The sequence below is a fragment of the Chionomys nivalis genome, chromosome 6 (assembly GCF_950005125.1).
Source record: "Chionomys nivalis chromosome 6, mChiNiv1.1, whole genome shotgun sequence".
In the NCBI taxonomy this organism is placed as follows: Eukaryota; Metazoa; Chordata; class Mammalia; order Rodentia; family Cricetidae; genus Chionomys; species Chionomys nivalis.
The window spans coordinates 43695928-43721527 of NC_080091.1; the positions used below are offsets into that span (position 1 = coordinate 43695928).

Genomic DNA, 25600 nt, shown 5'->3' on the forward strand with positions numbered 1-25600 from the left:
TATGCAGAAGACAGTGAGTGAACACTTGGAGTCTGAGAACGAACATTTCATCAGCCCAGGCGGTGCCGTGTCCTCAGAGTATAGCATTGGTCAAGCAGCTGTGCAACTGAAGCTGTTTTTCTAAAAGGTAAGCTTTCCTAGAGCACACTGTGGTTTTTTTCACTCTTAGGATTCTTTGGGAAAAAAAATCTAAAAATATTTTGAAGCCCTCAATTCCACTTTATAATTTGGAATCAATAACTTCTTGCTACTGTAATTTCATCCGTTTTATACTACCCCCAGGAAAAAGCGTTTACCTCCTTCACGTTTCTTATAGTGATTTCAGTTGGTCTCATTTTGCATTGCAATTATGGCTTTCCATTCCATGAGGTATGGCTTAGAGTTGTGTTTCAAATTTGAAATGGCTCGTGCGTTAATGAAGCTACTGTTTTTCATTTGGAAGAAATGCTCTCTTAAGGAAAGTTGTTAGGGCCTGGGATGCAGCTTTAAAATGTTTGTCTTGTGACAGTTGCAAGTTATTATTCCCCAAAGAAAAAGTGGCACCTTTAGACCCTCGCTTGCCTGTTGGGCCAATTGTTTTTGATTTCTGTGCAGTCACAAGGGACTACAGAGCAGAAGGGACAGTGCTGTGTAGATGAGGCTTCTAGCCAAGGCCTTGGGACAAAGGTGATGTCTTACTTGAAAGAAAATCCAAGTCGGCTCAGTGCCCAGTCAGCCTCTTTCCACATCCTCTCCTTCTGCATCTCATAGAAAACCTAGGTGTTTCCTTAAAACTCAAGCTGCTCCTACTTGCCTAATTTTGGGGTTGTGAATGTATACCCATGTGGATATAAACTGGGTTTACAGCACTCGTTAAACATCATGACTTCCTGTATTCGCTGATCATTCTATTCTGACAGTGAGTGGTTGTTTTTCTTTTCTTTCTTTCTTTCTTTTTTTTTTTTTGACTTTTTTCCCCCTGACAGTTATTTCTTTGTAAAACTTATAAAATCTTTGATTTTGAATTGGAACAATAGTATAGACAATCCAAATCATGTACTTACTTTATTATCTACTTAATGAATATTTATGAAACTGTGGAGTGTGAGGCAGTCTTTCCTGACGATTGGAGGTACACCAGAGATGTTAACATTATTGGTCTAATGACACAATACTATTTTGCAAAAGTAAAACATCCAATATTGAAAATTTGCTTCTTTTTGTTAAGAGTTCTTTCCACTAGGGGGAATAAAAAACAATAACAAACACTTTCAAATTTAGAAAAGACATAAATTAATTTCAAAATTTCTGGTTCCAGTGTGCAGCAAGAATTCTCCTTTCTAGAAAAGAATTATTCTCTTTATTTCTTCATTAGTATTTGTAAGATTTATCTGAACTTTTTCTTTTAGTGCATGGGAAAGCACATTTGTCTGTTGTAATTAGTGGTCTTCTCTTTGACAGAGCCGGCAGCCTTTATATATAAACATCTGTGAGTCCATCTGTCTGGCCCAAAGCCTGACCTCTCCTTAATGTTCTCATGCTTAGATGATAAAGTTGATATTGGTAAAATAATAATAATACAGACCTCATCCCAGGTTGAGGTTTGATGCATCTCAAGATTGGGGGAGAACCACACTTGCGCTTATAGCTTTTATTTGAAGCTGGTACTGCATAATAGGCAGTGCAGGCAGAGTTGGCAAGTGCTCTGCCGCCGCATCAACCGGATTTACATCCAGCTCTGGTACTTAGTTGCTAAGTGCATCAAACACAGTACTGAGCCTCCTGAGCTTGGCTTCCTGTATGTGAGACAGAGATCATGAGTCTCCTCGTATACTGTAACAACATCTAAGGTCACTATCAGAAGCAAGGACCATATGAAGCTATGGCCAGTGCTCAGTGTTCCATGAGTGCAAGGGATGTATTTGGTATTAATTGTAGAATAGTGAAACCATTGTTGTGCCTATCATTCCAGGGCCTGGTCAGTCAATGCCAACTAAATTGAATGATTATTTCTTCTTCTAATGTTTCTTTTTTCCTCTCACTTCTAGGCATGTTACAAATCCATTAGCAACTGGAATATGTGCTCCTCTTGATAGGCTTACAGTGTTCCTGGGGATTCAGCTTGAGCTCTGAGAAGGAAATCAGGGCAGAGTAGAGGCTCTCTCTCATTGTCTCTTCCTGCCTGGCTCTGAGCTGGGCATTGCCCCCTCTAATGTCTATCTAGTACCTCAATTCTGAACCTTTGTCCTCGGAAGGTACTCTGGTTGAGATACTGATTTTATAGAATTTAATTCTATGAAAAACATAAAGAAGCCTGTGATCTTGTTCTGCGTGGACTTGGGGAACCTACTTAGTACAGGCTACTTGGCAGTCTCAAGGGTTCTTCTGCCTCCTCAACAGCTGTGAAATCACAGCTTAATCCAGCTACTTGAGACATCTCTTCTTTTTTGCATCCCAAGTTTTTAAAACTTACAGCATTTTAGTCTCTTACATGACACTGCGGCAAAATGTGACAGTAATTTCTGTTACCCCCTGCTCCCAGGCTCTGGTGCAGTGGTTCCTTGGCAAGGACAGGGTTAGGGATCAAGTGTACCTTTCTACCCACAGGTAATTGGGCAGCCTGATGAGTGTGCAGAAGCTCTTAGGTTAAAAATGGTTGGCACAAGTATCCTAGGCCTCAGCCCTCCCTCTTTAAAGGAAGATCAGAGCAAGCCCAGTGGGGGTGGAGGAGTGCAGGCATGGAACAGGAAGAGGATTGACAGATGAGACTGAAAAGACAGTAGGCAGGCACTCCAATGAAGATCTGAGCCTGGGGCTGGCACATGAGCCAGTGATGGAGGGAGGAACTGTAGAGCTGAGCGGCCACGTGCCTGTAGCACTATTGTAGGAGTCAGTGATCAGATTTGAGGCCTGAGCCTGAGCGGGCAGCAATAGCCTCATAGCCTAGACAGGATGACAGGAACTCCAGAGGCAAGGTTGCCCGGGATGCAAGACAGAGATGAGGATGTGAGAATCCCAGAGACAGGGATGAGGGATGAGGATGGACGATCCCAGCAAGAGGTCTGAGGCAGGAGTGCCCCTATAGTTTTGGATAAGGACTGTTTTATATATGTGCCTCTTCCCTCTCTTGCCTTACTCACTATCTTGTTGCTGTTTAAGAAGTCAGCGCTTTTCTCTGTTCATAGGAGAAATCCCCCGGACTCTTGGTGCTTCCCAGTTTCAGTGGAAGATAATAGATTGTTTGTTGTTTCTTTTAGGAATATAGAGAAAAGTGTGTGTGGTGGTGGTGTGGTCTTGATTTTGCAATTGTATATAGTAAAGAATTTTAAAGGAAGGTCCTTGCTGAGGAATATGGTTCTGTTCTAATTACCACTGCTCCTGTCGGTTTTCCCAGTACTTCACATGCACAGCTCTTCAGTGCAGGCCCAGACTGGAGCCAGTGTCCCACATCTGCCATCACTTTGAATTCTCATGTGCACTCTTGACTTCCACTTTTTGTGTGTGTCATGTGACCCTTAGAAAATAATATCCTTGCATCATTTTTGTGTGACCTTCCCAAGTCACACTGAACTTGGGTACTTTTCTAGTCCCTTTGCATCTCACCCTCTGTGAGGTACATGCTGCTATTGCCCTCTTCTACAAATGAGGAGACTGAGGCAAAAGTAGGCTAAGTATTGAGAATGTCCATGTACTTCATTATATCATGTGCCATCTTGGATACAGAACCTGGCCCCAGAATTTCTCCTTAGCCTCATTCTTATACTGCCTGCGGTTCTCAGCTCTGGTGAAGCTGTCACCCAAGAGCTTATGGACATGGCCTTGCGGACACCAGCCATCTTCCTTTTCTTGTTTCAAGGTCAATGGCCACTGTCTCCTTGTTTTCCAGTCCACCGGTACAGTTCCTTTCTCTGCCCTGATGGCACATGTGAGGCTCCTGATGGCCTTTAGCAGCTAAGGACTACAGCTCATCCAGCCTGGTGGCTCTAGCCCTGTAGGGTAGGCACTGTGAACACAGGAACTTGCCCCCTACTTGTGTATTCCAGCACAGGACCTACAGCGTTTCCACCCAGCATCGTGTATGTTTCGTGACATCTTTGGAGGATTCCACGTGTTGTTAGTTTGTATTTTGGAGCTCCCAGAGGCCTGAAAATAGTATGGAGGATTAATTGGATGGGTCTTGATTTGAATCCCATCGTTAGTCTCTCTAAGCCTGTTTCCCTACCTGTGATGGTGTTCATGTCTGGGCATCACTGAAGAGGGAAGGAGGTGTGAATGTGTGGAGTGTGCTTTGTGGCAGACAGGCAGAGGGCTGGGTCCTTCATCTGCAAACAGACATGTCACTCATAAGACTTTCTGTGAAGAGACACCTGAGTAGGCTGTGATTTTCAGTCAAATGCAAAAGCCTTGGGCTGTTTGGAGCTGGACTAGATGTTAGGGATCTGGGAATGTAACCCTGTGTTCATGAGCAAGGCTTTAAGCTCAGCAGTGATAAGACTTAAGGGTCCAGAGGCATTCTGTAAAGTAGTCATTCTGTACCATATGCAAATAGGCAGTTAAATACTTGCTTAGTCAGGTGTAATAACACCAGCCTGTAGTCCCAGCTCTCGGCTGAGGCAGGAGACTTGCTTGAGCATGGCATACACCTGTCTCAAAAAACAAAAACAAGCAAAAGACCATCCTTGCTTCTTCACTGATGGCTGGTTTTCACTCTCTAGCCTATGTGATGTTGGTCACTCAGGACATACTCCGTGTTGTGTGATCCTCTGAAGAACCTCCCCTGAGCCAAGGATATGGTTGTATTGACTTGTAATTGTGACCTCTGTATGATAGGGGCTCAGGAGAGGCCAGGGAGGAAGCACAACGACCCTGCTGTCTTCAGGAGAGGAAGAAGTAGACATGCACAAGCCACCGGAGGGGAAAAGATGAGGAAACTCTCCTGTTCTTGTTTCCCATGGAAGTGCGGGTCTTGGCGTTTTGCTGCCTCACTGCGCGAGGGTTAGGACTGGACAAATTGAGCTGTGACAGCCCTGGAGCCACAACACTGGCACTGGGCTATACTGAACTTATGTCGGGAAACTATAATGTACATTATGCTTGGAGATAATTTCTAGATAGTTGTAATTGATTTTTTTTATCAATACTTTGTTGTAGACTTTTACATTACTACCATTTGTAACTGTTAGAATTCAAGTGAAAAGTGAGCATTGCTTAGTTGAAGAGTTAACTCCTGTGGACGGCTCAGACTGCAGCGAAGAAGGGAGCAGCCCTTCAGCAAAGCTCACTGCTGTCTCCCTGCCGCCATTTAAAAAGATCATTCCTCTTTTTACCACCACAGAGGATTAACTTTAGCAGTGCGGAGGTGAACATGGTGCAATATTGGCTGAATCCCCCCGGGACACTGTTTTTACCAATTAAAATGGCCCATCATATTCTGCCTCTTGTTATATAGACCGACTCGTTAAACATCTGTGAAAGTTTCCCTTTGCGGATGCGAAATGGAGTGGGAAGCAATTGCAGTGCTTTCTTTCCCTGCAGTGGGGCTGCTTGCAGATCTGATGAGCGCTGAGCTCTCATAGCAGTGCAGCAGCAAAGAGGCATCTTTCTAGCTCTCAGTTTTGGTGATTGAAAAGCTCGAGGATTTGTAGCCTGCCAGTTCTGGTGTTTATGCTCTACTGCGTGACCACTTCACAGATATTTAATGTCTAGTTTATGGCCTGATGAGCAATATCTTTGTTTCCAAATGGCAAGTAATAATGAGAATCAGAATGTGGCTGACTTTTAAAATTGTGCATTTTACACGGAAAAACTTGAAACTACAAATTTTAAATCTCATAAAAGCTAATCAAATTTGTAAGTATACATACTCCTGTGCATCTGAATTCCATAAGCGCTGGGAGCGCTGACAGTGCCTGAGGAGTCTGTTTCCCACTCTCAAGCACACATTCCTTTGCCCACTTGGGAAGAGACGCCCAGAAGAGCCTGGAGACTGCCCAGCCGTCCCCTGGCTTCCCAGTCAGTACCAGCTTGTCTTACTCCCGATGACCGGAGTCCACAGCATGTCTCATTGTCCTATGTGAAATAGAAATGCCATCAGCACCAGAGTGAAAGTTGTGACTTATGGATGGGTCTTGTGTTACGAGAAGGCGAACGGTGCTTTCCCGAGAGAAACCGAGTGACTTCCACCAGGAGGGACCCTCCCAACCCCAGTGCTGAGCTGCAGTTGAGTTTCGGTCTTCACTCTTTTGTTTTTCCGCTCAGTCTTACTCTCAAGCACTTTTTGAATCTTACGTGTTTCACTTTCTCTTCTGTAGCCGTGATCCCTGTCCTGGTCCCGGAGCAGAGGCTGCCAACAGCGTTTGACTCGTGGTGTGCTCAAGTTCAAGAGTTAATGAAATGTGTTTGATTAATTTATTACAGAGCACTGCCTCAAGTTAAAACAGTTTTGCTCTGTGGAAAATTCTTTCTGTTCAAAAGAAGGTCCTTATTTCTAAGAGTAGAGCTCTGATTTTAATTAAATAAAGAGCATTTTATGCAATTTTTTCCCTAAAAGCTTAAGACTAATTTCTATGGTTACTAGGGATATAAATCTCTAGATTGCTTTAAAACAAAGATTTGTGTTCAGGAGAGAGTTGACAGCCCCCTTTAAGAGAAGCTATTACTTAATTTTACTTTCCTAAGTTTAAACACATAAAAATATTTGTAATGATACCCCAAAGGCATCATAAAAATGTAAAATAATTGTACTCTAAAATATCTAAAATTACAGGAAATAGACCTCATTTTAAAAAATGAACTAGGATTCATGGCTAGGGAGCTAGGATGTGACACACTTCAAAACCAGAGTCTCTTGTTAGAAGGCTATTTTTATGATTGAAAAAAATCTTTTGTTAATTGTACGGACTTTAAAATATGTCCATTCAGTTAGGAAATAATTCTTTTTAGTCTCATTACCTTTAATTGGTTCTACTGTATGGATGCCTTCAGTCCCTGCAAGAGAAATCATCTGGATGTAGAATTAGGTAGGAGCCCTGGGTTTGTGTCTGTGGCTCCGCTTTAGACTGTTCTAAGTATCATTCACAAAGAAGGGCCCATTCTTTTTTTTTTTTTTTTTTTTTTTGCAAAAAAACCAAACGCCACTTTATTTAGATCTTTATCTAAAAATGTAAAAAGTGTTTAAAATGTTCTGAACTTTTTTTTTTTTTTTTTTTTTTTGCAGTGCTGGGAATTGAACCAGGGGGTTCACAAAACATTCAATCTGGGCAGGCGGAGGGCAGAGAAGGTCAGGAGAGATGTTCAAATGTATCCCACCCAAGAGCAAAGGGAAGCTTCAGGCAACCTGTAGGAGCAAACACAGGGCCCTATGGAGAATGCCCGCTCTCTTAGCACCGGTCCAAGTCTCCCACCTGCCCAGAAGGGCCCATTCTTAAAGAGCACAAACACTTGTGGTGATTACTTTCCCAAGGCATCCTTCCTCTTTCAGTACATAGTGGGGGCTAATAAACTGTTCCAGGCTAAAGGTGTATCGTATCTTAATAAGCACAGTATGAAATGTTTGATAGGAAGACTGCGAAAATCATTTTCCACTTTTTAGTACATAAAACTAATCCTTACCTTCCTTCTCATGTGATATTGTGGCTTTTCTTTTCTGTTTTTGTTTTCCAAAATGTTAGCTGGGCCATCTATAATAAAACATCCCCATTTCATTAAGAAAGCAAGATAATAACTTATACAGTATTCATGCTGAAGACTGGATGTTCTGTACAAGACGCCCTGAGCCAGGAATGCTTTGCATTAGTTCCCATTTATATTTTGACAGCAAAATGGGGGAAAGAAACTTTTTACCCTCTTTTTTTTTTTTTTAAGAGACAAGCAAATGCAGTTAAACCTAGGCACTAAAAGTGCTGTGAGCTGCGTGTTTGAACAGACGTAAACAGCGGTCATCGCAATGCACACGAATCACTTTGCTTTTATCTTTCAAGCAAAGCATTTCCCATAGTTTTTGTGGGTTTTTATTTAAGTTGGGAAAACTTTGGAAGTTTGTGTGAAAGTATAAATAAATGTAGGGAAGTCATGATTAGAGTTTGATAGTAAACACTCAGCAGCAAATTGGGAAAGTCTATTAAAGTCAGATGTAGCTTTTAATAATGTTTGCTCAAAAACTTACTCTCGAGAAGAAAGAAGCAGTGACTTTTGCACGTTTGGAACAAAGGCTTGGCCGTGATTCAGAATAAAAGCTGAATGCGAAGTTTCTCCATGAGGTTTCTGTGATTTAAAGAGCCTTCGTGATTGTTACAGGAGCCTTCACAATGCCCTTTCCTAATCTTAATACGCACAGAAGTTGCTTGTGTATCCGTATGTGTATGTGTGTTCCAGTTTCCAATAAAATCTAACATTTTTTTTTCTCAGAATAAACCTGTGTGAAGATTCTCAACTCTGCAATGAAGGGAAAAAGTAAATTTATTTAGTTATTGAAATGCACTGCAATATAGGATATAGATAAAAATAGAATTTAATGTTTTAAATTTGTTTCAGATCCCAAATTTCTTGTGAGCTTAACGTAGTAGTCTGTCAGTGCTTCTGTCCCCTGCTTGTGCTCTCATGCTGGGGAAGCAACTTCATTTCCCCTGGGGTAACTCCAAAGACTCTGCCGCCTGTGGCTTGCCAGTTGTTGCCCAGGGGTTGAAATAGTGATGAGGGTAACCTCTGATGAGAGCTGGTTGAAGGTCTTAACAAGCATTTGACCCTCCTTTCTCTGAAACGGGACTGCGGGATCCTTAAAAGTTTGTGTGTGTGTGCTTGTTGTTGGGAGCACTTGGTAGGTTCTGATAAGTTTATAGCTAACATATTGAGAAGGAATTTTAAAGCAAAATACTTTGTTATTTTGATAAGAAAAGAAATGTGTATATTTGTTTTAAAGCACATTAGTCATCTGGAAAAATGCTCCAGAAAGTGCAAGCCTGTACTTACTCAGTTTACTGCAAAAGCTTTCAAACATGAGCTTTGACTGTATAATTTAAGTCAAGACTTTTAAGTACTTTTGTCCCAGTAAAATAATTCTTAAAAGTATGGAATTTGAGTCTCATATTTAAGGTCTATTATATTATCCTTCTTTTCCTAGCTGTTCTACTCCATTATAGAATGCTATTTTAGGAACCAAGTATTTCATTCTGTTTGAACATTTAAGTAAATTTATTTTTATCAGGCAAGCCCTTACTTTGTAAAATTAAGCAGTTGTCAGTTTGCTGTAGTTACTTATTTTCACTTTTTCAAAGCATATGTACTAGAACCTTTTTTAACTTATCCCTTGAAACAGTTCTTTCCGCCGTGTGTGAGAGACCATAATGAGAGAACGGAATCTATACTTTTTTTGAGGACGGAGGATGATTAGGCAAGGCCCTGGATTTTCTTGGAATGCCGGCATCCGTGTTGCTGGCAGAGGCCAGCATGCTCGGCATTTTCTCCCCATTCACTCAGCTGAATGAGGACTGTGGAGGCCAGGCTGTGGATCTTGTTACAGACCCTTCCTCCAGCTTCCCAATAGGAGTGCCTGCTCATTCCTTTGCTTACGTTTTGCTAAAGAAGCAGTAGGCTAGTGCATAGCAGAGTCCTGTTATCAGAGCATTGTTTTCTGGCGAGTGTGAATGATTGGCATCTATCAGGCAGCAGAGACAGTGCCTGTCTTCCCTCTGTACTGCTCAAAGTCGCTTTTGCTGGTCCCTTGCTGATGTGAAGCAGAAACTGAACAAGGTAACAGTTTTGATGGTGAGATTAGAGGTAGCCAGGCAGACTGTCTCCTGGCTTTTAGAGACCCTCATAAGCTCAGGCCACCCCCTCCCCTTGTTTAGATATTATTTGCTCTTTTGAGTTTCGGATTACAGGAGCAATTGATCTGCATGACCTATCTTGAGAACTTTAACTTTGCAGTGGAAACTTAAACCAAATGTGTATCCTCAAGAGACAAATCATCCTAGGACCAGGCTGCTGTCACTTTGATGTACTGTGCCTCTCTCGAGGGACTCTTATGGTAGAGAGCGCCACCTAGTGGATGAAACAAACTTGTAGTTACTACTGTGGCTAGAAGGCTAGAGAATTGGTCTGATGCTTGTTCTTGGCTCACAAAGAACTGAGTTTTTTATATTGTTCCTAGCATGTAAATTTAACTGTGGCCAGTATTCTAAGAGAATGAGATGGAGAGCATTTGAGTCTTCAAACGCAGTTCCTCCCCTATTGCTGTATTGCTGTGATTCGGGGGCGGGGGACAGTGTTCTGTAGTTTCGGGGACTTCATGGACTGGATAGACCCATTCTGTTGCTGCAGGTTCCATTCTATCCTGAGGATAAGTATGAACTGTATATTGCAACTTGTCTCTGAGGTTGTATGCCTCTGATTCATGCTAATATGTTTACAGCAACCATGAAAAAGCTGTATTTTAAAAACCCCATTGTACGTTGTAACTGCCAGTTTTTAGGTATAGCTATCCCTTAATGCTTTTATAAAATGATACATTCTTGATAAAATATCTCACTCTTTGATTTGTTGAATGTTTTCAACATTTGTTGAGCTGGAACCTATGCTGGATCTTCAGAATTGAAGACGAGCAAGACATGGTTCTTCTGAGCTTTATAATTCTTCACCACAAAAGGGAATGGATACTTTGGGGTGTGGGCTGTGCTGTGCTGTATGTCATTATGTTTGGCTGCTGCGTATTCTCTACTATGGATGGAAAAAAATTAGCAACTGCTTTTGAAGAAATTGATAAGTAAAATTAATGGGTTATTTTCATGAGCTTGGTGCAGGGGCAGTAGTAGAAGGAGGCATGACAGCTTCTCTCTGCCTTATTTCTTGAGCTCAAGTTTGTTTCAGGGAGCTCAGGTCTGGAGGTTCATGAAAAATAATTCAAAACAGCAAGAAGCTCATTCTGGAGTTTGGAGCCTGGCTTTCCATTCATTAGCTGTATGAATTTGACAGGTTTCCTCATTTGCGCTGAGAAATAATTTGATAATCAGTACGGAAGTCTAGCCTAGTACCTAGTGCACAGTGAATACCATATATCTATTGCAGCTTACAGTTAAAAAAAATCTTTGAAGCTTTCTTCCATTCCTCCCTCTCCACCACTTGTAAGGCAGATGTGTGGTTATCTCTCATGAGCAGTCTTTCCCCACCCCCTGACGCCCCACTGATCTCCTTATCACAACTGGTTAGTGTTACCTACAGCCAGACTCGCCAGTCGTCCAGGGCCAGTGACCATCTCAAGTGCCTAACTAGAAACTTGTTCTGTGTGCAGGGTGCTTACTTACACTAGGGTGTGTGTGTGTGTGTGTGTGTGTGTGTGTGTGTGTTAGCAGAGTTCCTTGACCTGAGTTCTAGCAAGCAAAGAGCCTGTAAAGCTCAAAATGGTAGTAGAGAGGTTTGTGTTTAAAGAGAATGTGCTATTTCTTAGGTCAGAGTCTCAGGCACCTATGTCCCATAAAAAGGTCAGAAACTATGTGTTAGATGTTTGTAATTCTTTTTGTAAGGCCAATAAAAAAATTAAAAGTAGAATCCCTCCTGGAAAATGAAACTCAAGTTCCATTGTTCTCCGGTTGCTTTTTAAGACACAAAAACACTCTATGCACAGGGTTGAGGTTTTGGTTGGCCTCGTCTTCCTGTCGCCCTCCTGTCGCATCTGTGGAATGTTAAGACAAAGGGAAGTAGAATGCAGGCTGTTGTGTAGACTCAGACCAGGGCAGTTGACTGAGACCCTGAGCTAGCTCTGTGGCTCATCTCCTTTGTATAAGCTCCGAAACTTCCCTTGCGGTGTCATTTCTGTTGCACATTCACCGGAAACATGTAGAATCTGCCCAAATCTGTACCTTTTACAACTTGTCAGGGTGATTCTTTTTATTGTCTACTTTCCTTACACCTTCCTAAAAAATATTTTAAATTTCTGAAGCCTAGGCCTTGGAAGTTCTGTTGTTGAGTTCATGTAGTCTGTTAAATAGCTACTGAGACTACTGCCGTATACGCGGCCTTGGCATCATGCTCTAATGGGGCCAGGCCGAGGAGACTGCCCACCTTTGGGCACAGTTGCTTTTGGATGGTCAGACACCCACATGGTTCTGGAACGTCTCAGCCGGGAGGACCTTGCGGCGTGCAGTTGAGGGTTTCGGCACAAGAGTGGCCCCGAGGTCAGAAGTGGCTCAGTCACTCTGCACCCTGAGGTGCATCCTGCTCTCTGCCTGCACTGAGCACTCATCACAAGTTTTGCTTTCCAGTGAGCAGGGCAGGTAGAGGCTGCGCATTAGGGCAGTATGAACACTGGACCCGGGAAAGTGTGTGCTGAGTCAGGGTGGGGCTATGGTGGGGAAAGAAAGGCAGTGGGAGGGAGAATGCACTGGGCACAAGCAGGACAGGCTGGTGGGTGGGTAAGCCCACAGAAATTTGCCTGGCAAAAGCCTGTTTTCGACTTGGTATGGGGGACCTTGGACAAGAGGGAGGCATAGGGTTGGGGAATTCCCACTCCTCTCATTGGTTTGGTTTCCCAGGGGCTCATCCAGGAAGAATATCTCACCTCACCACTTGTATCTCTAGCATGGATATACACAGCTAACTGCATCATGACTCCCAAGGCCACTAGCCATGGCCTCTGAGCCATACCTGAAAAAACCACATTCTGTGCCTTTGGTTAGAGAGTTGAGCTGTTCTGAAGTTCGTGTCATTGTAGTTATGTGTTCTGGTCCCCTTGCACTCTGTTTAGTGGAATTATAGGAGGCCATTTTTTTCCCTTAACAGACAGACCAAACCAAAACAGAGTCATTCACGCTAATGCTGCTGAACCAAACCAACGTTTTAATGAAGATGAGTGTTTCGTTTCTTTGGGTGCTGGAGATCCTAGTTTATCTGAGTTAGTGTGATGAAGGTGACTCCACAAGCAATGCCAAGAGGCTCAGGGCTGACTGATCCTGATTGTTAGTCTATAGCTCGGTCTCCTGTTGCCCAGTGTCCTGCTGAAGGAGAGCGGAGGCCAGCTCTTCATGAATGGCAGGCCAAGCCAATATGATCTGGCGTGTGTGTGTGTGTGTGTGTGTCTGTGTGTCTGTGTGTCTGTGAGTGTGGCTTTTGACAGTCATCTTTCTCCTTACCCTGATCCTGGGCACTGAACTCAGGGCCTTGCACTTACTCTGCAGGTGGGTACTCTGAGCTAAATCTCCTCCTTCCACCTCAGTCTCTGGAGTGCCAGAACCAGCATGTGCCACCTTGCTGAGCTCCCAGGTTCTTTGTTGATTTTTAAAATTGAAGTACAGTTAAAACATTGATGCTTTTTGATTATAGTTGTTTTCAGTGACAAAAATGATCAGAATTACAAATGACAAGAGGCCAGGAAAAGCATGGACAAAATGAAGACTTTATTCATCAACAGCACTCTTGGGGAATCATCTTCCCCAAATTTAAAGCCAGCCTGACTCAGTGACTCAAGAGTGGCCATTCTGAAATGACATCAGTAAGAATACTAAGTCCAGACATGGGAGGCAGTGGCTCCTGCCAACACAAGGCTTCCAGTCTGTTCTGGGCATCATGTTGACTTGTGAGGCCCATGACCTGATATATTTAAAGTGATAAATGTGTCTAGAAGCCACAGATATTATTTCGGATAGAAAATTCATGAGAATTCTGGGAATGTTTAGCTTAGAGAAAGGGAAGCCTCTGTGTATAGGGAATGCAACACTTGAAGGTTTCTTCCAGCCAGCCCTGAGCACTGAGAGAGGGACCTCGTGTGCTAGAGAAGTGTCTGCTGCTGAGTTGTGCTCCTAACTCATTGAACTTCATTCAGGGGAAAAATAATTTTTTAGGGGCTGGAGAGATGGCTCAGTGGTTAAGAGCATTGCCTGCTCTTCCAAAGGTCCTGAGTTCAATTCCCAGCAACCACATGGTGGCTCACAACCATCTGTAATGAGGTCTGGCGCCCTCTTCTGGCCTTTAGGCATACAGACAGAATATTGTATACATAATAAATAAATATTTTAAAAAAATAATTTTTTACTGTTTGAAGTGGAATGAATTCCCAAGAGGCAGTGGGCTTCCCATGTGCTGTCCTTCACAATTAGATGTCTCCTAGAGTCTTCTAGGCCAGAGAATCCAGGCAGGGGCAATAAGTCTCTTCTTTTTGCAGTTTCTGCTGAGCAAAGAGAAAGGTCTAGTAAAATAGCAGTGTCCAAGCTTTGCAGGACAGGGACTACTACACTAACCATCACCACAGAGATGCAAGGCAAGGCAAAGTTGTTCAGCTAGCATAGGAAGAAAGTGGGGCCCTGAAGGAGTGGGGAGGAAGAGTAATCTATGGTTTGCATGTTCTTCAGGTTGGGTCCAGGCTTGCTGTAAAGCAGGCGCTGCTTCAGATTCATTGCTGCTGTGGGGCTGCTCAACCTCTGCAGTCCAGCAGTGAGTCCTTTTGCTTTGTATTGACACTAAGAAGGCAGTGTTTTTGTTTTCTGAGAGCTGTTTGTTCTGTTTTGGGGGATAGGAGCTTACTATCAGGAAGGAAGCTCTACTTTGCAGGTTAAGTTAGCTGCCAGTACCCTGAGCTCTAGGTCACTGTGCTCACCCCACAGTGCCACTCAGCCTTGTTCACTATCCAGCCAGTCCTACTCTCTGCTATTTAAGACTTTGGGAAGTTAGAATACAAAGGTGAGACTAGAAAAAGTGATTTCTGCTACACATGGTTCCTGTCTGTCTCTTAGAAGATGGATTGAATCCTGGGAGCTGCTGTTTGGGGGGGGAAAAAAAAGCAAAGTTTGCAGACTGACAGCACCCTACATACACCATTGATGAGGACCAGATGCAAAGGGAAGGCTTTGTGCAGTAACAGGGACGAGAGCCACAATACCACAGGTGGAGTCCTGTGGACCCAGCAGCTTTGGGTAGCTGGTGGTGGCAAAGATGAGGGCATGAGAAGGAGCCTGCTGAGGGATGAGCACTGAGGTGTAGGAAGGGAGTGAGCACTGGGGCCAGCTCCTAGAGCAGATGCTTAGCAAGGCAAGTGGCAGACAGAACTCACAGGTATGGTTTATTTGTGAGCATAATGGAGGCCTGGGATTTTCTGACTTGGAAACAGAGAGTGAGAGAGGATATCAAGTCTTTGGGATCATGGGGACAACTGGTGGTGATCCATGAGCCAGAGTAGAGTGGAGTGGTTGCGCTGGTGCCTTCCAGGACACGCTTCCTTTGATGCACTAGTGGAGTGTCCGGAAGACAACTGGAACTCAGAGAGAGGTGGGCCTGGGTGTGTGTTTTATGAGCTTGTGAATAAGCCTATGTTGGAATAAGTATACCCAAAATGCCAAGGACTCTGCCAAGGGCTGAACATAAGATACAGATTCTGCAGTTCAGTGCAGGCGGAGAGCAGATCTCAGAAGTAACCTGGGAGGCTGAACTTCAGGAGGGACTTGTGGGGGCTGGAAAGGAGCTCCCCAGCAGAACGGTGATTCTCAGGCTTCTTAGTGCAACAACCCTTTAATACAGCTCCTCATGTTGTGACCCTCGACCAAAACTTATTTTCATTGCTACTTCCTAACTGTAATTTTGCTACTGATCTGAATTATAATGTAAATACCTGTGTTTTAATTTTGCTACTGATCTGAATTATAATGTAAAAACCTGTGTTTTCTATTGGTTTTAGGTGATCCCTGTGAAAAGGTTATTTGACCCCAGAGGGGTCATGAACCACAGGTTGAGAGCCACTGCCTTCAGTGAGGGCCATCATTCTGTGGTAGGGAAAAGGGGAAGGAGGAAGCCTGAGACTATAGCAGTTGCTTACTCAACAGTTCCTGGAAGAAAGAACCTTTCATAGACTAGTCCTAAGGAGCCCGCTGTCTGAGCACAGTGGACAAGCAGGGTTGAGCCAGGCTCTCTGTAGAGATGGGAGCTTCTCTCCTGGGACCTAATTCAGACATCTTCCAAGGTGGCTTCAGCTGGGTCCAAGCACACCAAGGCACGTTAGTTCAGTGCTTTCAGAGGCAAATTATGCAAATCGGTACTTAAGTGTTCTGAAGTCCATCAAGTCTTTGTTGGTAGCCTGTGAGTGCCAGCAGAGCAGAGTTCCTGTCATCCTGGGCTGGGGAGTCTGCCGCTGCTGTGATCAGCAAGAGGCACCAGTTCCCTGCTGTGAACTACCCTGCACTGATTGCATGGCCATTCTCAGGAATCCTACCATTTCCTCAGTGCTTTTGTTTTCATTTATCTTGCTTTGAGTAATTTACAAAGCACCTAGGAAGTAGCAGGTAGCCAAACTGTTCTGTAGGTGACACACTAAACAAAGCTGGTCCGGTCTCCACAATGGCAGCCATGTTCCCCTAAGCTCCTTTTGTGACCATTCTGCCCAGTGCCTCGTTGTGAAAACTTCCCAAACTCCTCTGAAGTACACATGTAGGTGTGAAACAGTGTCCTTTCAATCAGTGTGTGCAGAACAGTTAACTTGGAAGAATCCTTTGATTCCAAACTAAGTGAAAGAACAAGAAAAGTTGAAAAGCCCTTGGGGTGGGGGTGGGGATGGGGGAAACGGTGGGACTGGTGAGTGACCACCTGGTAGTGCCCTGCCGCTGCTTTAAGGCTAGTGCTGCCATCTAATGGACAGGGGAAAGTGTGCAGCTCTGAGTTAGGATTTCATCCTTGTGGAGGTGAGTTTTTATCCCCCCCCCAATTCAGCAGAAATATGATAAAATATTCTTAAAATCTCTCCCACAAATCATATTTTGATCAAGCTCTACAGAAAATAACTTTGGACGACTTGTGTATATATTTTAGTTTAGTATTGCAAATATGAGAAATCAAGAGCCATAGTGAAATGGAAGCATGTGAGATTATCTACCAGGGACTGAGGATGGTCTGGGATTAACCAGTGAGACATTTAAGCAGCAAGGGGACTGTTTATGTGACATTTTGTAGCGCAGTCCTGGACCAGTTAACACAGGGGAAGCTTGCTTTCCTGAGGGTACAGAGTGCTTCTTCTATTCGGACTCACCCTAGAGCATTGTATTTCTGTTATTAAACTTTTAAAGGTGTAAACAAGAGAAGAAGAAAAAGAAAATCAGTGTGAAGGACCAAATTGATGAGCTGGGAGTGGTAGCCACACCTCTAACTAATCCTAGCATTTAGGAGGCAAAGACAGGCAGATTTCTGTGAGTGAGTCTGTCCTCAGTCCCAGGCCAGCCAGAGGTGCACAGAGATGTTTATTGAAAAGCAGGGCTCTCTTCTCAGAGGGGATGAAAGATTCAGATCACCCCAATCCCTTGTTCCAACAAAGAAGCAGTTTCATGAAGTTTTTTTATAGTAACAGAACAAAGAAGTCATAAAGCAAGACATTTCACACACATTAGTGGAAGCACCAGAAAGGCCGACCGTGGCAAAGTGAAGAAATCTCAGGTATAGACTGAACATGCTCAGACGGCACTCTTAGCCCTTTGACTGGTGGAAACTAGGGGTCTATTCATATGTTCCAAAGGATTCCTATCTGTTAGTCATAGGATGTTAGGTCTGACACATAGGTAGCCTATAAGAAATGGATATTTGGAGGACCCTGGACTTGCAATGTTCCAGCCATTGCATATCTCTGAAGTTCCAGTCAACTTCTGCCGACAGCTTCTTTCCAGGAATTCTTACCCACAGTGAAACCTCATCTCAAAAATGAAGAAAAAAAATGAAACTACTGTGGACTAGTAATAGACATGAAAGCAATTCAAAACAAGTTGTGGCCTATCTATGCTTGCCCCAAGGGTGCTTAACCTGGCCTGGAACTAGCAGAAGACACTGTCGGAAGCTGCCCATGAGTAGAGCCTTACAAACAGGAATAAGTCAAACAGAAGTCCAGGATTAGAAACTTGGCAGGCAACCAGTGTCATGGGTGGAGTATTTCCCCTAAACAGTATAGGTTATTGCCTCAAATCCTGGTTGTCCACCCAAACTTGACGGTAAAATCCTAATGCCGAGACATCATAGACTTTTGTCACAGAACATGGAGAAATCAAGCTGGTGCTAACAGGAAGCGTCCTCCCAGCCGACTGGCTCTTATTATAATACTGAGGTGCTTGCATACTGTGAGCTATAATAATGGCCAGCATGGTCTCTTGTGACCACCAGTGCAATGGTGGCACAAATGTTACGGGGAGGGTTTAAACAGCTGCTTTATTTAAAGCAGCAGAGTTAAGACCCTCTCCACAGGAGGAAACATGCTAGTACTATAATTTTAGCCCAGAACTTAGGGTTGGTGAGCACAGAGGCCCCAAGAGTGAACCTAAAGCACAATTAATAAAAGCTCAGGGTCAGAAATTGGGGTTCAACCTGAAGATCTAAAAGACAAAATAGCTAGCCACTTGCTCTTATCTCAACCTCAGACTGAAATGGCGATCCTGTCTCTAGGTAATCGTAGAATGAGACTGTGTCTGATAGCTGTCTCCCTCATCCCTGTCTTATATTCCTCTCTAGGGCTGGGATCAAAGGCATACACCACCTGACTTCTATGGCAACTAGTGTGGCTGCTGGGATTAAAGGTGTGTGTTACCATAACCTGGTCTATAAAACTGACCAGTGGCACTGTTTGCTCTCAGATCTTCAGGCAGTCTTTATCTATTAAAATACAATTAAAATGTCACTACATGAACCTACTACTTTATTCTACTAATTGTATATAGTATCAAACTGACGTCTAAATTCACATCTCTCTACCCATAATAGTGCAGCTCTCAGACCTCATCAGAGAAGTGTCTTGTGCAGTTGCTGGTGGTACTGCAGAACCCACAACTAGTCAAGCAGGCAAGAACGGGGGTGACCTCCCTCCTACTACCCCACAACTAGTCAAGCAGTCAGGAACAGGGGGTGACCTCCCCACTGCTTATTCTACTTTCCTCTGTGATCCCCTTTTCACACTCCATACAGTTCTTGCCTGGAGCTTCTCCTCATTGTGGACGTGGATCGGCTCAAGTGTACGTGTGTCCTTGAAGTGTAAATTGTGTTTGAGGTAGCTTGGTGATCGAGGATCAAAATAAATGGCCACCATCATTCCCAAAAGTGTTTCTGACCATCCTGTTCTGTGTGGACCTTCCTCCTAACACCCTGACAAACCTCACCAGTTCTGAGCTTCCTGGGTTGCAAAACATGGAACAGCAGCTGATTTCAAAGGAAAAACCTTGGGTCTGTGAAGACATCTGTTGCAAGTCTAGCTATATACAAACATTTAAAGTTAAGATTTTGACTTTAAAAAGATGTTTTAGGATAGATAAGATGACTCAGCCCAACTCTTGTTGCCCAAGCATGATGGCTTGAATTTCATCTCTGGAACCCATGTAACAATGGAGGACAACTGACACAACCAAGCTGTCTTCTGACATCCACACGTGCACAATGGCACACATATCTAAGCACATATGTGCAAGTAATAATAAATCTTAAATGTTGAAATACGAGCAGCAGGGCTGCGTCCCCAGCACCCGGCCGTCCACATGGCTTTACCCAAAATAATTACACGGAAACTGTATTCTTTTGAACACTGCCTGGCCCATTAGTTTCAGCCTCTTATTGGTTAGCTCTTACATATTGATCTAACCCATTTTTAATATTCTGTGTAGCCCCACAAGCTGGCTTACCAGGGAGGATCTTAACCTGCGTCTGTCTGGAGTGGGAGAATCATGGCGACTCACTGACTCGGCTCCTTTTTCCCAGCATTCTGTTCTGTCTACTCCGCCTACCTAATTTTCTGTCCTATTAAAGGGGCCAAGGCAGTTTTCTTTATTACTTAACCAATGAAACAACAGATAGAAAGATGACCCACCTCCATCACTTAAAAATTTTTAAATGAAGTTTTTTTAAATGAACAAATGCAAGCATTCCCACATGAAAACTCAAGTTCAGTACAGAATAAACATTGCCTTTGTGTCTGATTTTTGATCTCTTCTAGTTCTGTTGCTCCCTGGCCTTGTGATCTTGTGCAGGGCCTGTTTACACATTTAGTAATTGGAGTAGTGGATGATGTCCAAATTATACAAATGCTGTAGGGGTGCAGATCATAGCATATTTGTAGCTGCTCAGCAGTGTTTCTTACCGAGCATGCAGGTGTCTGGTAGTTCATGGGTTGTTATGACTGTGTAATATGTGGAGGAATGGACACACCAGAAGGGAACTGCCAGCTCATATGGCCTTCAGTTCCTCCTCGTCCTCCTTGTGAGTCAGGTGTTGGAGAAATAAGGCATGGTACTTAGACTGCCTGGCTTCCATACAGAGTTCAACCCTTGTGTCTCTGAGCCAGGGGGATCTCTCTCTGACTCAGTCTTCTCCCTGGTAGAATGGGCACATGATAGTTCCTTCCTCCTGGGAGGTTTGCAGCATCATCACAAGCTAGTGCATGCAGAGCTTTGAGATTCTATCTGCCCTGGAGGAGGTTCTGAGTCAGGCTTTATTCTGGTGGTTTTTAATGTGCTCTTACAGCATTAAGTAGAACATAAATGAACACTGCAGGTACTTAGATGCAGTAGCTAGAGACTGTTGGGGCCTAGTTGTTGCTCTAGGTATCTCTTACTAGTCATTCTTTTAACCAGAAATTTCTCACCTTCAAATGCCTAGAATTAAGAAAGCACTGAATGGGAAGCCTTCAAGTAAGGTGTAGGAGTGATTGCATGTACACATACCTGCACACGCACACAAAGAAATCTTAATGTCTCCTTGTTGTGTTTCATTCTTAGCATTTAAATATTTTATATAGTATGCTGATGTTGAGTTTAATATCATTTTAAACGAATTCTTTGGTGATTTCATGCATGTATACAGTATATATTTTTTATCATATTGGCCCCTTCCAGCTTACCTTAGGCCCCCAAACATTATACTCCCCCAAGTTCATCTCTTCTTTTCATAACTTATAATCTGGTGCTGTCCTCATGTGCAGGGATGGAGGGCTGACCACTGGAGCATGGGCATCCTACCCAGCCACTTCTGTGAAGATAACTAATTCTCCCAGCAACCTTAGGGGAGGGGCTCCTGATTATATCAAGTAACTTTTTAACTTAGCAAGGATTACATTTAATCCTGAGTAAGCTTCACTCTTTTTGCTTTGTTTTAATTTTTGAGACAGGGTTTCTGAGTGTAGCTTTGGCTATCCTGGAACTCACAGAGATTTGCCTGCCTCTGCCTCCCTAGTGGTGAGATTAAAGATGTGCACCATCACTGCCTGACCGCTTCACTCTGTTTTCACGCTTCACTCATTGGATGAAAATTTGCGGTTGTTGAGCAGGTGAAGTTGGGGTCCTTTTGTTAGACTTTTAAAAGTGAAACATTTTGTCTTTGTCTTTTTGTGAGCCATGGGTCCCCCTTGCTTCTGCATTACCTACAGTACCATTTCTCCATTGCAGGCTAGAACAAGCTAACTGTAGGTAGCAGCTGGGTCTGGTCTGTGTCTGGCTCTCTTTGGAGCTTATACAACATTTTATGAGAATCTTTCCAGTTCCTTATCAGAGCTGTGTGTAGAAAGAAGTTTCTGTCCTGCTGTCGTTCAGTCCCAAAGAAGCACACATAGGCTTATCTTAATTATAAACTGGTTGGCCTATTAGCCCAGGCTTATTTTAACTAGCTCTTACAACTTAAATTAACTCATAATTCTTATCTATGTTTAGCCACGTGGCTTGGTACCTTTTCTCAGTACAGCGTTTTCATCTTGCTTCCACTGCATCTGGGTGGCAACTACAGACCAAGCCTTTTCTCTTCCCAGAATTCTCCTAGTCTGGTCACCATGCCTATACTTCCTTCCTGGCTACTGGCCAATTAGCGCTTTATAAAACCAATATAAGTGACAAATCTTTATAGGGTACAAGAGCATTATTCCACAGCAGCTCCCACACCTCTCCAGACAGACCTGGTATATTGTCTCATGTGAGAATGCTGATTATCTTCAATGTCTCCTGTGCATAGGCTTGTGAGGACACTGTGTAGGCCTCCTGGGTAGCCCATGATGAATCTGAAAAGAGAAGCATCCGTATAAAAGCTTAGTCAGCGTTTAACAGCATGGGAGGTGTGCAGAGGTCCTTTTAAATGCACAGCAAAATGAAAATTATCCTGAGCTGATCTTAACAGAAAATCTTATGGAAAAGTGAAAGTTCAGCAGATCTGTCAGGAGAAACACAGAGGCAGGAGTGGAGGTCTGCGTGAGCGGTAGTCACCAGACAGAAGCAGGCCACTGCTGGCTAATCCTTCTCTTCCTCTCAGAACACTTGTCCCTAAAGACTGGGACCTGACAGAATTACTAACTCCCCCTGGCATATAGGTGCTCCAGAGCAGGGTTGGTTTAGTTCTCGGTACTGGGGATGGAACCAGGGCTTAGAGGATCCCAGAAAGGGCTTATGTGCCTAGGCTACACCAGCAGCCCCACAGTAGGCTTTTCATTAAACTTGAAGTCAGCCATATCAAAGTAAGAGTTTCACAACCCGTTGCTTCTTGCTCATCTGTGGGAGCACCCACAAAGAATGTGGGGATCCCTGTAGGTTTAAATCATTGTCCAAGTCATCTCTACTTGTACTTCTCCCACAAGTCTTGTTTGTATACCTGCAGCTTCAGCCTCAGAATCCATTCCCTACAACACTTGAAAGAAGAAACAATTGTCTGTGAATGTAGATGCATACAATACACTCAAAAAAAAAAAAAAAAGAATTGCCCCTTATTGAGCTCAGGAGGTACACTATCTGGTATAGTCTGCCTAATATAATAGGTCACTACAGTTAGGAAGAAGCAGCCATTTCCAGAGCCCGAGGCCCATGAGAGTTAGTATGATAGAGTTAGTGTGGTAGTGACTGTGAGATCCTAAACCCCAAACTGTGAGTTGGCTATGGTGGCTCATGCTTGTCATCCCAGTACTCTGAGTTTGGAGGCAGGAGGACCACAATATCAAGGCCATCCTGAGCTATAAGGCTAGACTTTGTTTTAGCATTCACCTCTCCCAGCAAAATGAGAAACAAGTTCCTGAGTTCACAGTGCAGTCTCCCTGCAGCTGTGCTCTACTGTGTGGAGAAATGTGCCCACTCAGTGTGCCCCTGTCCATGTAAAGTGTTGCCATCTTTTCCATTGTAGATTTCTCACATTGGGAAGCTGAGAGATTTTCTCCTGGAACACAGGAAGGAGTATATTAATGCTTACAGGTAAGTGAGTTCTTATTTCTGTGACTTTGGTGGCTGCATTCCTTTCTGTTGTGCATTTTACTGACTCACACTTGAAGTGGGGAAGGTCAGTGTCCTAGTTTGCTTTCTTTTACAGTGATAACATCATGACCAAAAGCATCTTGGGAAGGAAAAGGTTTATATGATCTTATACTTCTATATCAAGAATGTGATTGAGAGAGGCCAGGCCAGGACCCTAAGCAGAAACCAGGAGGCAGGAACTAATGCATAGGCTATGGAAGAACACTGCTTACTGCCTTGCTTCCCATGGCTTGCTCATCCCCCTTTCTTATACACCTTGGACCACCTGCCAGGGGTGACATCACATTAATCATTAATGAAGAAGATGCCCTTCAGTCTTGACTACAGACAATCTGATGGAGGCATCAATTACATTCCCTCTTCCCAGATGACTCCAGCTTCTGTTGAGTTGATAAACACTCCCCAGCACTTCAATTAGGCTATGGGTAAATGAGTATCTGCAGAGTGAAGCAAAGCCACCATGGCAGGTTTGCACCAAGTCACTAGTTGCCACATGACAGCAACAGACTCTGACGGTCTGTGTGTTTCTTTGTCGGTACCATTTTCTACTAATGGATGACACTTGCTGCCTGAATGTGGATAGTACTGTGCACAAAGTGTGGACACATGTGTCCATGTCATCTGAACCTGGGGAGGGGCAGGTTTTTAAGGTTCTCCTAGGCTATTTTTTCCTATGTTTGGCCTTCCCTGCCTGTGATTCTGGCTTTTCTGGTTTGGAAGCGTTCTTGTGAGCCTATTTCCAGCCCTCACCCTTGTGTCTGTCACTGGCTTGTGCATTTCTCACCATTTCTCTTTCTAATGAGAATCTCCTTCTTTTGGCACTTCCTGGAGACAGAAACAGAGCTGTCTGGCTTACAGCATATCTCATGAAGGCTTTACTCATCCTCTTGTGTACTTATGCTCACATTCCTCCTGGTGGTGAATTTTTAGTCAGTAGCCATTTGGTTTCATCGCCATCTGAGTAGATCCACAGCATTGGTATTGGTGCACCTTCTCCTCTTAACCCAAGCCTCCTGGACCCTTTCTGCTATGAACCTCCGGCCTTGCCGGCCTTCCTGGAAGGCTCCAGGCTCTTTCTAGCTTCAGGACATGCCAGATGAAGTATTTCTTATTTCCTTCCACACATCCCCCTTTCAGCTTCAGCCCTCAGCTTCTATACTGTATAGCATGTGGAGGACAGACCATGCCCATGCATGCTAAGGCTTTAATTAAACTGTGTCTTCTAAGAGGCCCTCTCTAAGACCACTCCCGACAAATCTCTCCTGTTTATTTTCCCAACATGTTTATTTTCTTTGAACATGAATCACAGTGTATAACTATTTAATCGGCTAATAGGTTTTTGTCATTACTTTGTAAATTTTGTGAGATCCGAGAGCTTTTCAACTTTGCATTCATATTTTTATAATGTTTCAGCTATACATTGCACTCCATTAGTGTTTGTCAAATAATACATGAATGATCCCTCATCTCCCCAAGGCCCATGGCTAGCCACTGGTTCTTGTCCACAGGGGTTTTGGCAGCATGTTAAGAGATTTTGTCCTAGCAGCAAGAGGAGTGCTACTGGCATCAGGCAGGTGTGGGGCAAAGGCATGCCAAACAGCCTGCAGTGCACAGCACAGCCTCCCACAGCCACAGGGCATCTGGTATTGACCTTGAAGGGGCTTCCCCAGCCTGACCTGCACCCTTACATGGATCTGTGAACACCTGCCCAGGGCCTTCTGCAATTCTAGAGGCTTAGAGCACATCAGTCCTTTGCTAGAGGACTGGCAAAGAATTTATGGTGACGGGTAAAGATGGAACAAGCCATGGGGCTAGGAGTGCTGCAGATGTTCACAGTTTTTACATAGTGTGTTTAGGACCGGCCCCTTGAGATATCCTCCTGGTAGACTCCTCTCTGAAGCTTGAATTCCCTGGCAGGCAGGATTGTGTCCTTCCTGCTTTGCTCTTTCTTCCTCGTTTCCATCCACAGCAGAGAAGGTGAAAGCCCCACTTGAGCCCTGTCCTTCCATCTCCAATGCCTCTGAAATCCAGCTACATACATGGTCCCCATTGGTTTTGATGGATTGGCGCTCTTCTTTCCTTCCACTTACGTACTTATCTTGCTTCCTCCCTAACCCATACTGTTTCATTTCACTCCAAACATCAGTGTAAAGAGGGTTGCACCTCAGACTTTGTGGGCCCTGCATGCTTTCTGGCACATATCTTATTTGGTTATTACCTTTGAAAAACAACAACAACAAAACATTCTTAACTTCCAGATTGCACAGAACTACAGAACTGGACCTGAGGGCTTGATTTGGTGTGTTTTCAGAGCACTGATGTATGCCCACCAGCATCACTGTTGCAGGAGGTCCTTCCGCAACACATCACCATTTGTTGCACTGGGATCCCGCAAAGAAAGCTCCATTGCCATC

At 43.8% G+C, this 25600-nt stretch overlaps 1 protein-coding gene across 4 annotated transcripts in view; it reads left to right on the forward strand.

The window, feature by feature from the left end:
• Positions 1–25600, forward strand: part of Stx18 (syntaxin 18) — a 107512-nt gene that overhangs the window by 35825 nt on the left and 46087 nt on the right. For 3 of the 4 annotated variants that reach the window (XM_057773200.1, XM_057773199.1, XM_057773197.1), the window contains exon 2: positions 23059–23126. The exons of the other annotated variant lie outside the window; for it this stretch is intronic. In XM_057773200.1, the coding sequence (XP_057629183.1) occupies positions 23059–23126 (68 nt within the window). The remainder of the gene's footprint in view (positions 1–23058; positions 23127–25600) is intronic. 4 annotated transcript variants of the gene reach the window in all.